General features: G+C 32.5%; 1 protein-coding gene across 1 annotated transcript; it reads left to right on the forward strand.

The window, feature by feature from the left end:
• Positions 1 to 3022: 3022 nt before the first annotated feature.
• On the forward strand, positions 3023 to 9363 carry LOC110037434 (AP2-like ethylene-responsive transcription factor AIL1). The gene is made up of 10 exons (XM_020742086.1): positions 3023 to 3370; positions 3467 to 3835; positions 4009 to 4270; positions 5495 to 5577; positions 6019 to 6027; positions 6209 to 6297; positions 6428 to 6501; positions 6652 to 6702; positions 8004 to 8080; positions 8218 to 9363. The coding sequence occupies exons 1-10, from the start codon at positions 3220 to 3222 to the stop codon at positions 9060 to 9062; spliced, it is 2010 nt and encodes a 669-aa protein (XP_020597745.1). The 5' UTR covers positions 3023 to 3219; the 3' UTR covers positions 9063 to 9363.
• Positions 9364 to 13964: the final 4601 nt, after the last annotated feature.

A 13964-nucleotide genomic window follows, 5' to 3' on the forward strand; every position in this document is an offset into this window, starting at 1 on the left:
CCACTTCTTATCTATGACATGATCTATACTCAATGTACCTTTTAAGATGTTAAATATTTATTTATCAGTTAATCACACCCCAAGGAATAGAGCATGAGAAAGGAAAAAAGAGACTGAGAGGGAAGTATTAAGTAATTAATAGTATTACATCTTATCTATTCACCCTTACTTTTAAAATTATCTCGTTACATATAGAGAATATAGTATAATATAGTGAATTTACATTTCTACCCTTGTTTTAATGTTGGTTATACAGGATATTCAGGATATTTTACATATATTAGCCCATTTCTTGGTTACTATCAAGTTCTTTTGGCTAGGTTAGTTTTGCTTTGGCTTGATATGGTCATTCTAGTAAGCTAGGTTGAGCCAGTGTTGTCTGTGACTTGAGCCATTGTCACCGATTGGCTGAGCTTGATTAGCTTAGGGTTGGTCGGACATATTGTGTTTATAGGGCTTTGTCAATTGGTTGATCTAGTTTGATTGTTAAACCTTGATCCAAAATGATAGGGTTTTGTTGACAAAGCAAGCCTAGGTTATCGGGCACTAGCTGAATCACTATAATTTGATAGATAACTCATTCCTCGACAAAAAGAGTTTGTGTGATGACTATAACAATCTATAGTATTGTCGATTCTCAATTATGGGTGAGGAGTCTTGGTACGTCCGTGGGACGTTTGGTGATAATGAGAAACTAGATTCTTTTCTTGGATCAGATATACTAAATGGAAGGTCGATGCCTTCGGCTCGTTTCCATGCAGTGGCAAGCTCGAATACTCTTATGTCTTGCTTTAGTCTGATGGATTTGTATTGTTCAGTCATTCCTTTTATTCTTCTCCTAGCTTGATCGGCTTTCGATAGCTCGAATGGCAATGTTCTATCGCATAAATAAGTGAACCTCCTAGTTTTCTATCGCTGAATCCCCCTATTATACTTTTTTTTATTGTTGGATTTTTCCAGGATTAAAAGTGACACATTTTTCATATACAATGTGGAATACTTTAGAAGAGAAATAATAGGTGATCTAATTAAGGATACATACACTTGTATAATATCCCAATATTTAAATAAACTAGTTGCACTTTTATTTGCTTTGGAGTCAATTTTTTGGTGTTATTGTAAATGAAGAAATATAAATAAGTAAATTGAGAAGATAACAACACATACTTCATAGTACTGTTGTAAAAGTTGGGTTCAATTCTCTATTATGGATTTGTTCACTATGTTTTGCTTCACTTATTATATATGACATGATCCATGCTCAATGTACCTTTTAAGATGTTGAATCTTTATTTATCAGTGAATTACACCCCAACGAATAGAGCATGAGAAAGGAGAGAGAGACACGAGGGGAGTGAAAAGTAATTAATAGTATTACATATTATCTATTCACCCTTATTCATAAAATTGTCTCCTAATATATAGAGGTTATGGTAAAATATAATGAAATTACATTTCTACCCCTACTTTAATGTAGTTTGTACATAATATTCTATATATTTTACATATATTAGTCTATTGCTTGGTTAATATTAGGCTCGGCTGGCTAGGGTAGTATTGCTTCGACTCAATAAGGTCATTCCAGTAAGCTAGGTTGAGCCACTGTTGCCTGTCGGTTGGGTCGGTATTCGCTGAGCTTGATTAGTTTCATATTGGCTGGACATAATGTGTTTATTGGGCTTTGTTGATTGGTTGATCTAGTATGACAGTCAGATCTTGATCTTAGGTGAGAGGCTTTTATTGGGAAAGCAAGACTAGGTTATCAGGCAGTGGGTGAATCATTGTAGTTCAATCGATAAATCATTCCTCGACGAAAAGAGCTTGTAAGATGACTACAAAGCTGTATAGTATCGTTGATTCTCGATTCTGGGTGAGTTGCCTCGGGACGTCCGTTGGACGTTTGGTGATAGTGAGAAATTAGATTCTTTTCTCAGGTTATATCTATTGAATGGAAGGTCGATGCCTTCGATTCGTTTCCATGCAGTGGAAAGCTTGAATACTTATATGTTGCTTTAGTCTAATGGATTTGGATTGTTCAGTCCATCCTTTTATTCTGCTCCCAGCTCGATATGTCTTCGTTTTAGCTCAAATGACATTGTTCTATCGCATAAATAAGTGAGTCTCGTGGTCTTCTATCGGTGAGTCCCCCTATTATACTTTTTTTTATCGTTTGATTTTCCCGGGATCAAAAGTGACACATTTTTCATATACAATATGGAATAATTTTGAAGAGAAATTAGTAGGTGATCTAATTAAGGCTTCATTTGGAGCAAACTTCAAACTCCATAATGCTTTACAAAATTTTATGTTGAGTAATGAAAATATTATATTTATGACATACAATTACAAGTTGCTTAAAATTGTAAGAACACGTTTCGTCAAATTTAGTGAGAAAATTTTTATCAAAGCTTCAATTTGATTCCTTATGTGGAGACACTCAATTTTACTCTCTGAAAATTACGAAAAACAAAAATACTATTTTTCAAATTTGCTGGGCATGCAAAAAATTTTTGGAGGACACAACTCCTATAATATTATGATATAACAACCTTTAAAAGGAAACGTAACTAGGTAGAAAACAAAACCAAGAAGACATATGTCAGATAGATAATTTATGCATCTTCAGCCGAAGGAAAATAATAAAAATCAAAATGAATTTGGATAATCTTCCATTGATTGTTATCTTAAATAATATTATATTTTCAAACTTACATCAATCAATAGAATAGTAATGCTGTTGTCTAAAATTTTAGATGCAAAATTATAATAATACCGTCAATTTCTCACATCGACCGTATTTATATATAAGCGAGCGAAATATAAAAAAATAAAAAGCTTTAATTATATGCATTAATTCTCTGAGGGTCCTAAAGTAGAACATCTGAGTTAATATTCAATTTAAAAAACAATCTTGTTCCTAGCAATTTAACATGTCTGTCATCTATCAGGCTACCGCCTCCTGCTTTACCAGTTAGAGCAAGAGAGAGAGAAGCAACGTGTTGAATAACTTTGTCCATGGCTGCAGATATATATACACATATATATTTATGAATAAAGCAAGCCCCTTGATTTGTTATTTTCTCTCAGGTTCCTCAGACCTTTCCCCTTCCCTCTTTCAAACCTCAATGCAGTCTTCTTCCTGCTTCCCACTCATCATTTTCAACCTCCTCTCTCTCTAGCTTTCATCTTCAAGCAAAGGACGAGAGCTCCACATCTCAAATGACTTCTACGAATAACTGGCTGGGCTTCTCTCTCTCTCCTCAGGAGCACTCCCTCTCCACCGAGGAAGCAGACTGCTACGGTTCCAACTCAAGCCTGAGGCCTGATGGCTCCTTCTCCATCCTTGAAGCCTTCAACCGCGCACCTAACGGTTAGTTTAGCGATCTGTCTTGTTACGTGAAACATAATCAAAACCCTAGGTTTTGTTTTTGTTGATGTTTGTTAGTATAAACTTTGAAATATACAGATTGGAGTATGAAGAGTTTGGACTTTAAAGGGAGCACTTCAGAGCTGTCTATGATAGTGGACTCGAGCGGCGGCAAGTGTGGAAATATGGATGAAGTTGTTGTGGAGGAGCCAAAGCTTGAAGATTTTCTCGGCAGCGGAGGCAGCGGCGGGCCGCCCCCTTTCTCTGACCACGAGCCGAGGATCGGATCCATTGTTGGGGATCATTACTTGTATTCAAACTGCTCGCTACAAGTTCCAGGAGTTGCATCTACCAGTGGTGGAGGGAATGGTTCTATTGGGCTGTCAATGATCAAGACGTGGTTGAGAAACCAGCCGACTCCATCGGGGTCCATGATGGAGAGCAAGGAAGAAGGAGAAGATGTTGGAAGTAAGCTTTTTCAGAATATTATGATGATATTTTTTGATAGAATGCTTTCATCTCAACAAATATCCATAGGCATTTTCTTTTTATTTTTCATGAAACTGAGATTTAAGAGTTTTATGAAGCTACATTCATCTTTAATTACAAATGGAAGATTACTATAACGAAAATTGTTGTAGTCAGAGGGAGAGGCGGACCATCACAGAGCCTGGCGTTGTCGATGAGCACTGGTTCGCAGCCCACTTCAGCTTTGCAGCTAGTGGCGGCGGAAATGGCCGGCGGTGGCGATTGTGGAGGTGAGAGCTTGTTGTTGGAGAATGAGGGAAAGGGTGGCGGGAGTTGCGGGAAAGTTGATGTACATAGTGGTGTTATAGAAGCTGTGCCAAGGAAGTCTATTGATACTTTTGGGCAAAGGACTTCAATTTACCGAGGAGTTACAAGGTTTGGCCATGGCTTGCACTTTCTTTTGTTGAGATACGGAAGAAATTGGTTATTTGGATGCATTTTGTTGTTTTATTATTGCAGGAATGTTTTTGTTATTGTTTTTTTTTTTTTTTTTGTTGGTTTTTGGCTTTTGTTTTCGGAAATTAATAATAATGAAAAATATTTTTTTTTGAATTTTTTTCTTTTTTCATTTAGAAGAGAGTAATATTTTATGTTGTGCTAGTCTTTAGATTGAGTTAGCCGGGAAGTTTACTGATTGGGAGCTACCACTTTTGCCTGTGAAGAATTTGGTCTTGCTAACTTAGGTTATTATTTTATTATTATTTTTTTTCAGTGCTTAAAATTGAAGTTCAAATCACATGCACATTTATCTAAAAAAGTGATTATGCATTTATCTTATCATTTTTTTTTAATTATGGAAAAAAAAACATCATTAACCATATTTTTGAACTTATAATCACACAACTAACTCTCCTTTCTTCTTTCTTGGAAATAAATGACTTGCATCTGAGACTAGAAGTTATAGTCATGTTTTTCTATGAAAATTACTAACTGTTAAGACTACTCACAAATAGTTTGTATTACTTAATCACTGCTTATAATTTAAAGAGTATATCTGAAATAAAAGGTTGTCAAATGATTTGAATCCCTTAAAAATGCAACTATTAATTAATATTGTTATGATTGTTACTTATAAGTTTCCGGTTTAGGAGTCTGTAAAACGAACGTTTAGATTCCGAGTTCTTCATTTTTTTCTTAGTTAATTCTTAAAGGGTGGTTGATGAACATGATAGCATTTTGAATTATTTACGTCAATGCATGAAAGTTAAGAATACTTCCTATCAAACATTCTAAACATAATTTACAACTTAAGGTCATTAGGAGCACTACATATGCTTTATTATAAATTTGATTCTGTATAGCATGCATGAGTAATGCAAAAAAATATAACAATATACGAATATATCCTAAAACAAAAATATATAAAGGTATTCAAAATAAGAAAAAATCTGACATAAATTAGTTGGCGTTTAATCCCAAATACAAGACAATCCATATTATTTTAGTTCATAATCCTTTTCCAGTGCATTTTCCTGGGACATATTTTTCGGTGAGTAAGCGTGCCCCACTTCTGTAATTCATTTGATGCCTTTTTATTTTTTAATTTTTTTTTCTGCTTAGCATATATAATCTAAGGTTTATATATCTACATTGAAACAGGCATAGGTGGACGGGGAGATATGAAGCTCATCTTTGGGATAACAGTTGCAGGAGAGAAGGACAAACGCGCAAGGGAAGACAAGGTATGCATCGATTTCTAGCAATATAAAGTTCTTAAAATACACGGAAAATAAATTACTTTATATATCTCGATTTAAATTTCTTTTTTAAGATGTAAAACACATCCTCCAAAATTTCAAAACTTATTACTATTAGCATTTTTTTTTTTTTTTGCAACCTTTTAAATTTCTTAACATTTTAAAAATTATTATTTTGATTATTGTCCTTCAAATTAAGAAAAAATTCGTAATATAATGAAAAACATTTTGCAATAAAGATAAAATTCACGCTCCAAAAGATTATTTGCTTGAGTCTCAAAATACAGAAAACTATGCATAAGTTTTATTCTCCATATATTCATGCTTTGGATTTTACACCCTGCAAAGCTAACTTTCTCATATTTGGATATTCTTTCATGGCATTGTCTTGTTATGGAAATTGGACTCATCTTCCAACTGATACAGTCTACCTGGGTAAGCAAAAGATGCTGTCCTTTTAAATTTCTTTTCATTGTGTACCAAAAATTTATGTCATTGCTGAGCTTTTTTTTTACCTCCTGCTGAGGATATTTGGTCAGGGAATCAATGGTTGATTGGTTCCTTTCCTTCCTGCTTCTTTTCTCTCATCTACCTACTTTATTATTTTTGGACACAGGTGGCTATGACAAGGAAGAAAAGGCAGCAAGGGCTTATGATTTGGCTGCACTCAAGTACTGGGGTACTACTACAACAACCAATTTTCCTGTATGTATTTTTATTACTTTTTTTTTAAATTATTTTTTTTGTAAATTGATAACAATAACTGAATTCATCTCAAAATTAAAGCTATTGAACAATTTACTCTTATTATTGTAATTTTTATATGGTTTAATAGATTAGTAATTATGAGAAAGAGTTGGAGGAGATGAAGCATATGACAAGGCAGGAGTATGTGGCATCTCTAAGGAGGTATGTCCTCTTTACAAAAAGTTTCCACGTGGTACTGATTTTATTAGAAAAACAGAAGGAAAGGAATATATAGATATCCTGTGTAAGATAAAAGAGGCTTTCCCTTGAAGGAAAAAAAAATTGAAAATTAATTTTTTTTTTTTTATACAGGAAGAGTAGTGGTTTTTCTCGCGGAGCCTCCATTTACCGTGGTGTAACGAGGTATTTTATATCATGTTATGATTAGGTATTGTCAAAATTTGAGTATAAGTGATCATTGGATTGTTTGTAAATCGACAATCATTCTTAAAAATAATGATTTTATGATCATTTCTTTTTCTGATAATAAAATCTAACTAATGTTGATTTCTAGTTATATTCGAGTAAATTAATTAGTGATGAAATCTAATTATTTTTCTTTTCAAGGAAGATTAACACACACACACACACACATATACATACATACATATATGTATAGCACTTCATTCCACTTATTTACATAACTAACATCTAAATTTTAATTCCTACATATACATCACTTCACCTATGGATGCATGCCTTTTTTTCTGATATTAAAGATTTGGGTGTTATAAATATAAGAAGTAAAATTAAAATGTTAGATTCCTAAATATTTAGGAATTGGGCGGTAACTGCTTTAGTAAATGATGCATTAGCCTAAGATTGGAAATTCTGTGATAAAATCCTTCAAAGATTTTTATAGGGCGTCGCTATAAAAATAACATGAATATATTCTTACTATTTAATTTTTTGTCTTCATAGAAATGATCTTACCAAAATTAAGACTTGCTATCGAATAAAAAATTAACTAAGGCAGAAATAGTTATCTATCTTGGTTAGAAATGTTTGCCTTAACTATATAAATCTGAAGACATAAGATTAGTGACAACTGAGTTTTAATTTATTAGTTAGAATGTGCTTCTAATGTGGGCCTTTTTGTTGGAGAGAAGATTCTCTAACAATCCTTCCGCAAATCTGACCTAATATATAAGAAATTATATAGTATGTTGCTTTTTTTTTATATAATGTAATAGGTTTCAATATCTAATAAACTATCTAAATGAAAAAAAATAATAATATAAAAGATTTCCTGGAAAACACCCATTTGGAAGAGGAAGATTAATAAATTGTATTATGATGCTATTCTTTTTGCTAGCAATGCATTTTCTACATTACTAAACTTCTTCCAAGAAATACTTTAGCATAAAGATTAATATATAATTAATCTATAAGTTAGAATTTCTAATAATTGCAATAAGAAACTGATCATAAATTAATAGTCTCAATAGTGTGCATGCCTAAAGATATACATTAATTGCTCACTAATTTTCACATCAATTTAAATTATACCTTGTAATTTATATAAAACAAAAATAGAAAAAATAAAAAATAGTGCAACTCATCCTATCATTCTTTGCATCTCGTTGCATGAAGTTAGCACATTTAAAAACTAGTCTGCTCGCTTTTAAAGTACTTACTCCATCCATTCTATCCAAATGTGGCAGACACCACCAGCATGGAAGATGGCAAGCAAGAATAGGAAGAGTGGCAGGAAACAAGGACCTCTACCTAGGCACATTCAGTAAGCACCTATATTTGTCACCTCATCACAATTTTTATGAATATAATATAACTTAACCTTTAACATGCAACAATAGAGCAGGCAACAAGTCCTCAATATTATATGTATATATAAATATAATTTTTTTTTAAAAAAAGGCACACAGGAGGAGGCTGCGGAGGCATACGACATCGCCGCCATCAAATTCCGGGGCCTTAATGCTGTGACCAACTTCGACATGAGTCGCTACGACGTCAAAAGCATACTCGAAAGCAGCACCCTTCCTATCGGTGGTGCGGCGAAGCGTCTGAAAGACGTCGGCGACCACTCGGAGTCCAGCATCGAAGGACAAAGATCCGATGATAGCGGCACTTCCATTGTTGTCGCCTCTCATATCAGAGAGGCTGGTCTGGCTGGCTACCCCTCACATCATTATGGTTGGCCAGCCATGGCTTTCCAGCAGCAGCAGCAGCAAAATATAGGATTGCACTATCCTTACGCTGCGGCTGTAAGCCAACAAAGAGGTTGGTGTAAGCCGGAGCCAGATGTCACCTTAGGCCATGGTGTGCATGATATGCAACAGGAAATTCACTTGGGAAGCACGACTCACAATTTCTTCCAGCCTTCAGGAATTCATAGCATGGTGGGTATGGAATCATCGGTAGAGCAAAGTGGGGGTTCTTCAAGCTCGATGCTATATGGTGGGAGTGGGTATGTGATACCTATGGGCACAATGATGATTGAAGGAGGCCAAGGTGGTGGTGGTGGTGGTGGTAATGGTGGTGGCTATGGAGATAGTGAGGTGAAGAATAGTCTGGGCTACGAGAATCTGTTGGGTGCTTCAGATCCTTATTGTGGGAGAAATGTTTACTATTCGGCTAATATGGTGAAGGAGACTGGATATGATCAAGGGGATGGTTGGATGGTGAATTCGGCAAGGCAGGGTGGTGGTATCAGTAATTGCCATGGAGCGCCTCTCTTCACGTTGTGGAATGATGCTTAGGCTGATTATTAATTATAGCTTGTGGTAGTTGGAAGGAATTATTATGGGCTTTTCTTTTGGTTTTATAAAGTTTAGGTTTTAATTTGATTGAATATTTTGTGTAGGAGCTTAGCAGAAAATCAGGGTACGTATTTGGTTCCTTATATTAAAATTAAACACTAATGCTAACATGAGGGTTGTGCTGAAGTGATGGTGATAGATGGAATAGACTTCAAAACCTTACATGTAAAATTTTGGGAAATGTAAGAATGTTGGAGAACTAATTTGAAATTGAGGAGCTTAATGAATTTGAATACTCCATGTTGGGAAGAATAGTTGTTTGCATAATAGCATTATCCTTAATCATTAATTTATGCCTGATAGGTTTCGAAGGGCAATGTTTTTTTTTTATTAAATTTTGTTTCGGAAATTTGAGGAAATTATGTTTTCTTTTCACAACTAACACTTAACTTCTAATATTTATCTATAAGATCTAATTCTTAGTATCACATTAGAATAACATTTATATTATTTTAAAAATTAAAACTCTGCTTTTCATCCATATTAGAGTATTATATATTATAGCTATCTCAATTTTGATGGTATGTGCATGTAACTTTATTAAAATTGTAGAAATGTATCATTTCTCAATTTTTTTTTTTATTAATGATATGTGTATAAATGTGACTAAATATATATTAAAGCTATGAATGACCTAATAATGTTAAATTAAGCTATATCCTCCTACCACAACTAAGAATTGTAAGAAAAACTAAAAAGAGTAAGCATTTATGATCGTGGAGGAAAAACAATTGCTTCTTTAAGTGAGAATATAATAATTATTATATAATTCAATAACAAACTGACCCAAAAGGAGCACAAAAGAATATTGAATCATTCATTTATGCCCAATAGATTTCGAAGTTTGGGGAATTTACAGAAATTCTGTGTTTCACACCTAACATTTAAATTTTAATATTTATTCATAAGTCCTAATCTTTAATATCACATCAGAATAACATTAATATTATATATTTTAAAAATTAGAACTCAGCTTCTCATCCAAATTTTTGCATTGTGATTATAATATTAAAGTATTATATAATTTAACTATCTCAACATAAATGTTATATATGTAACTATATAAAAATTGTAGAAATATATCAATTCTCAATTTATTTTTTTATTAATGATATGTGTGTATAAATGTGATGATATATATATATATATATATATATAACTATGACTAATTTATTAAGGTTATAACATGAAATAAGTTATATTCTCCTTCCACAACTTAGAAGTGTATGAAAAACTAAAAAGAATAAGCGTTTATGATCATGCAGGAAAAACAATTGTTTCTTTATAGAATAAAAATTTTACTTTTAGCAGCATAATTTTGCAGCAGTTTTGGAACTATCATTAAAAGTCATCTTTAACAGCGGTGTAAATCACCACATTGGAACATTTTTGCGCTTGTGGTATGCAGGTGCAAAATTCTTTTTGCCAGCGATTTTAAACTGTCGTAAAATTATGGTTTTTTTTCCTCTTCTCTTGGTTTTAACAAAGCAAACCGAGCCAGTGTGTGTAAATCTTCCCTCCCTCACGTTGTTGATTCATGAATTTATTCCCCATGAAATCCTTAGAGCTGTCGATCTTCCATGCTCTCTTCTTCTTGAAATTGCGTGGACTTCCTCCTCTCACACGCCTATCTCCCCTAGCTTCCTCCCGTGATGAAACCACAGCCCTTGCCACTGATCTCCCTTGTAGGCTTCCTTCATATTGTTGCAAATCCTTATGTGGTAAGAGCCTCAGATGTCAAGAATTTTTCTTATTTTATTTTCTTCATTTTTATTTTTGGGTTTCGTTTTGGTGTTAGATATATAATATGCATTAGAATTGAGTGGTATGCAATCAAATCTTCTTCTTGCTCATAGTCATTTACCTTTTTTAATGGATACATCTAAAAAGTTCATTTTGGCCGCCTCAATGGAATGTTCCTTGGATATATCCATGTTTGCTAATCTTTCCAATTCTTCAATCATGTAAATCCTTCTATAAAAAAATAATTAAAATAAACTAAGTTATAATTAGAGATTAGAAGTTAACATTATTGATGTCAAGTTGAAGAGCATGTCTATTAAGTGATTTACAATATACCACAAAAAATTAAATTTGATTGTTGGAAGTAAGTGGCATTTTTAAAACAGAATTAATAATGGTCATATAGTCTAGTGATTAAAATGATGGTTTGACAAAGAAAATTAGCTCTTCATTATTTTTGGTGAGCATTGTAGATGGTGAAATCCTGCTCTAAGTTTGAAGAGAAAATAAGAGAGAGACAGAGAGAGAGAAGAAAAATTTTTATGGTAAGCATTTATATAATAATTTTGTTGAATATATACATCATGTTAGATAGTGAATGTATGGGAACCTCACTAAATCATGTAAACTCTATTGTATTTTTTTAGTGTTCTTGTCATGGATTACCATTTTCATTATGGTGTACAATATTATTGTTATATGTGTGCATTCCTTTAACAATTTTTATTGAAGCTGGACAATTTGGAGTTTTACAGGATAAATGGGAGTACGTGTTACATAATGATAAGAAGGTGAGGATCAACTTGTTCAACAATGAATTTAAGTATTAGATGTTTCATATTGAGTTTAAATGGGAGTGCGTGCCTCTAGCTCTTTTTGAGTTTGAATTTATAAGTATACTCTAAAAAAATATGTTCTCTTCGATAGGAATTCAATAGGTGCTTTGTTTGATTCACTAATAAAGAGTGGTACCTTTAGCATATTGAATAAAAGAGTCGTAACTAGCCAAATGAAATCTCTATCTACCATCTATGAAAAACTTTAAAAATAAATAAAATATATCTAAAAAGAGAAAGTTCATTTGCTAGGTGGTTAAAGCACTCTCATAACCTAAATCTATTTAACTATGTAATGATAGTAGTTGTTAAACAAGAACCCTTAAGATACTGCTCTATTTTCACAAAGGATTCATTGTGGTTGTTAAATTAGTATGACATATTGTTTAGACTTTACAAAATTACTTTGGAAGTCTATTTTGAGTCATGTTGGCCTCCAACTCATCATTCTTTGCTTTACACTTTTTTTTTAATTATTTCAACAATTTCATACTCAATATTTATTAATTTTAAATTTAATGCTAACTTTTCAAAAATCATGGATAAAAGTTGGATAATTAATTTTAAAAGGAATCACAAATATAAAAAAGGTATCAAAAGTTTCTTGGAATTTGCAAGTCGGAGAAAGAATGCATTAGACAAAAATTTATGTCCATGAAAAATGTGCATCATTAGATACTTCCATAGTTTAAAAGATGTTAGGATGCATTTGCTCTCCAATGGATTTTTTAGTGAATATATTGTGTGGAAAAAGCATGGGGAAGAACATTATGCTGTCAGTGATGTTGCAATTAATAAATCAAACAGCATTGAGAATACTTATGAGCAAATTTTAAGTGAAAAAGAAGAATATAAAATTGTTGGCATAGAAAAATTACTAAGTAATATACTTCATCCAAGCGATGTCACAATAAACATTGAAGGTGATAATGTACATCATATTAGACATGCATTAAAAAATTCTGACAAATTCTCAAAACTGCTTGAAGATGCAGGGGAAAATTTATATATGGGGTGTAAGTCATTCTCAACATTATCTTTCAATTCACACTTGTATCGTTTAAAATGTCTACGTTGCTTGACAACAAAATCTTTTGATATGTTGTGAGTACATATGAAGTTAAAAAATTAATGAAAACATTTAATGTTAGGTACAAAAAGATATATGGTTTCTCAATTGATTGTATGTTATGTTTGAGAATTAGTGGTAACCAGAATCCATGTCATATTTATGGTTCATCGCGATTGGTTAATGTTAAGAATGATAAAGTTTTAGAAGAAAAATAAAAAAAACCTAATAATTCAACAAAGGTGGTTCTGCATTTTTTATTAATACTTAGACTACAACAATTGTTCAAAACAAAAAAATCCATTGAAGATATTATGTAGCACTCTAAACGCGATCATAGAGGTAGAATGTTCTGTCATCCATTTGATCGTGATGCATGAAAATCTTTTGAAAATTTACATCGTGATTTTGTTGCAGATACAAGAAATATTGGTTTAGGTATGGTCATAAATGGATTTAATCCCTTTATACTTATGAGTAGTACATATAGTATTTGGCCTGTACTTTGGTTACGTATAATTTACCTCAGATTGGGATGAAACATACATCTTTTATTTTGTCTACAATAATAGAATTCTAGGTAATGACATTAACATTTACATACAACCATTAATTGAAGAGTAACAAAAATTATGTTTGGGAGTTCAATGTTTGATGCGGTTACATGTCAAAATTTCAAAATATGTGCAACATTATTTTGGATTATCATTGATTTTCTTGCATATTCTATGTTATCTGGGACGAGTACTAAAGGTAAATTTGCACATCCATGTTGTACTAAAAATATGTAGTCATAATGGTTGCACAAATGCAAAAAATTATCTTTCAAGGGTCATCCACATTGATTCCCGCAAGGACATATATTTCGTCGGCATAAGCAATATTTTGATAATAGTAAAGAATTTAGAACCACACCTCAAGGAGTTACTAGCACTCAAATTTTATCATAATTGGTGTCTCTTCTTCCTATTTTTGATAAAAATAATAATGTAATTCATAGGAGAAAGAAAAGAAAGCATACCAATTTGATAGTAGAAGGATCTGACGATTTGTTAATGTAGGAGAAAATAAATATTTTCTTCCACATACCTTATTGGGAGCACAATATTTTTCCACATAATTTGGATGTAATGGATATAGAGAAGATTGATTTTTGTGATAGTTTCATATCCACACTTCTAGATCTTGACAAAT

This window comes from Phalaenopsis equestris, unplaced genomic scaffold, assembly GCF_001263595.1.
Source record: "Phalaenopsis equestris unplaced genomic scaffold, ASM126359v1 Scaffold219361, whole genome shotgun sequence".
Lineage (NCBI taxonomy): Eukaryota > Viridiplantae > Streptophyta > Magnoliopsida > Asparagales > Orchidaceae > Phalaenopsis > Phalaenopsis equestris.

Excerpts from the sequence above, each read along its gene's own strand:
- LOC110037434 (XM_020742086.1), top strand. The coding sequence starts at position 3,220 with ATGACTTCTACGAATAACTGGCTGGGCTTCTCTCTCTCTCCTCAGGAG. Across the intron at positions 3,371-3,466 it reads CTTCAACCGCGCACCTAACG|ATTGGAGTATGAAGAGTTTG; the intron begins GTTAGTTTAGCG and ends TGAAATATACAG. Across the intron at positions 6,703-8,003 it reads ATTTACCGTGGTGTAACGAG|ACACCACCAGCATGGAAGAT; the intron begins GTATTTTATATC and ends CAAATGTGGCAG.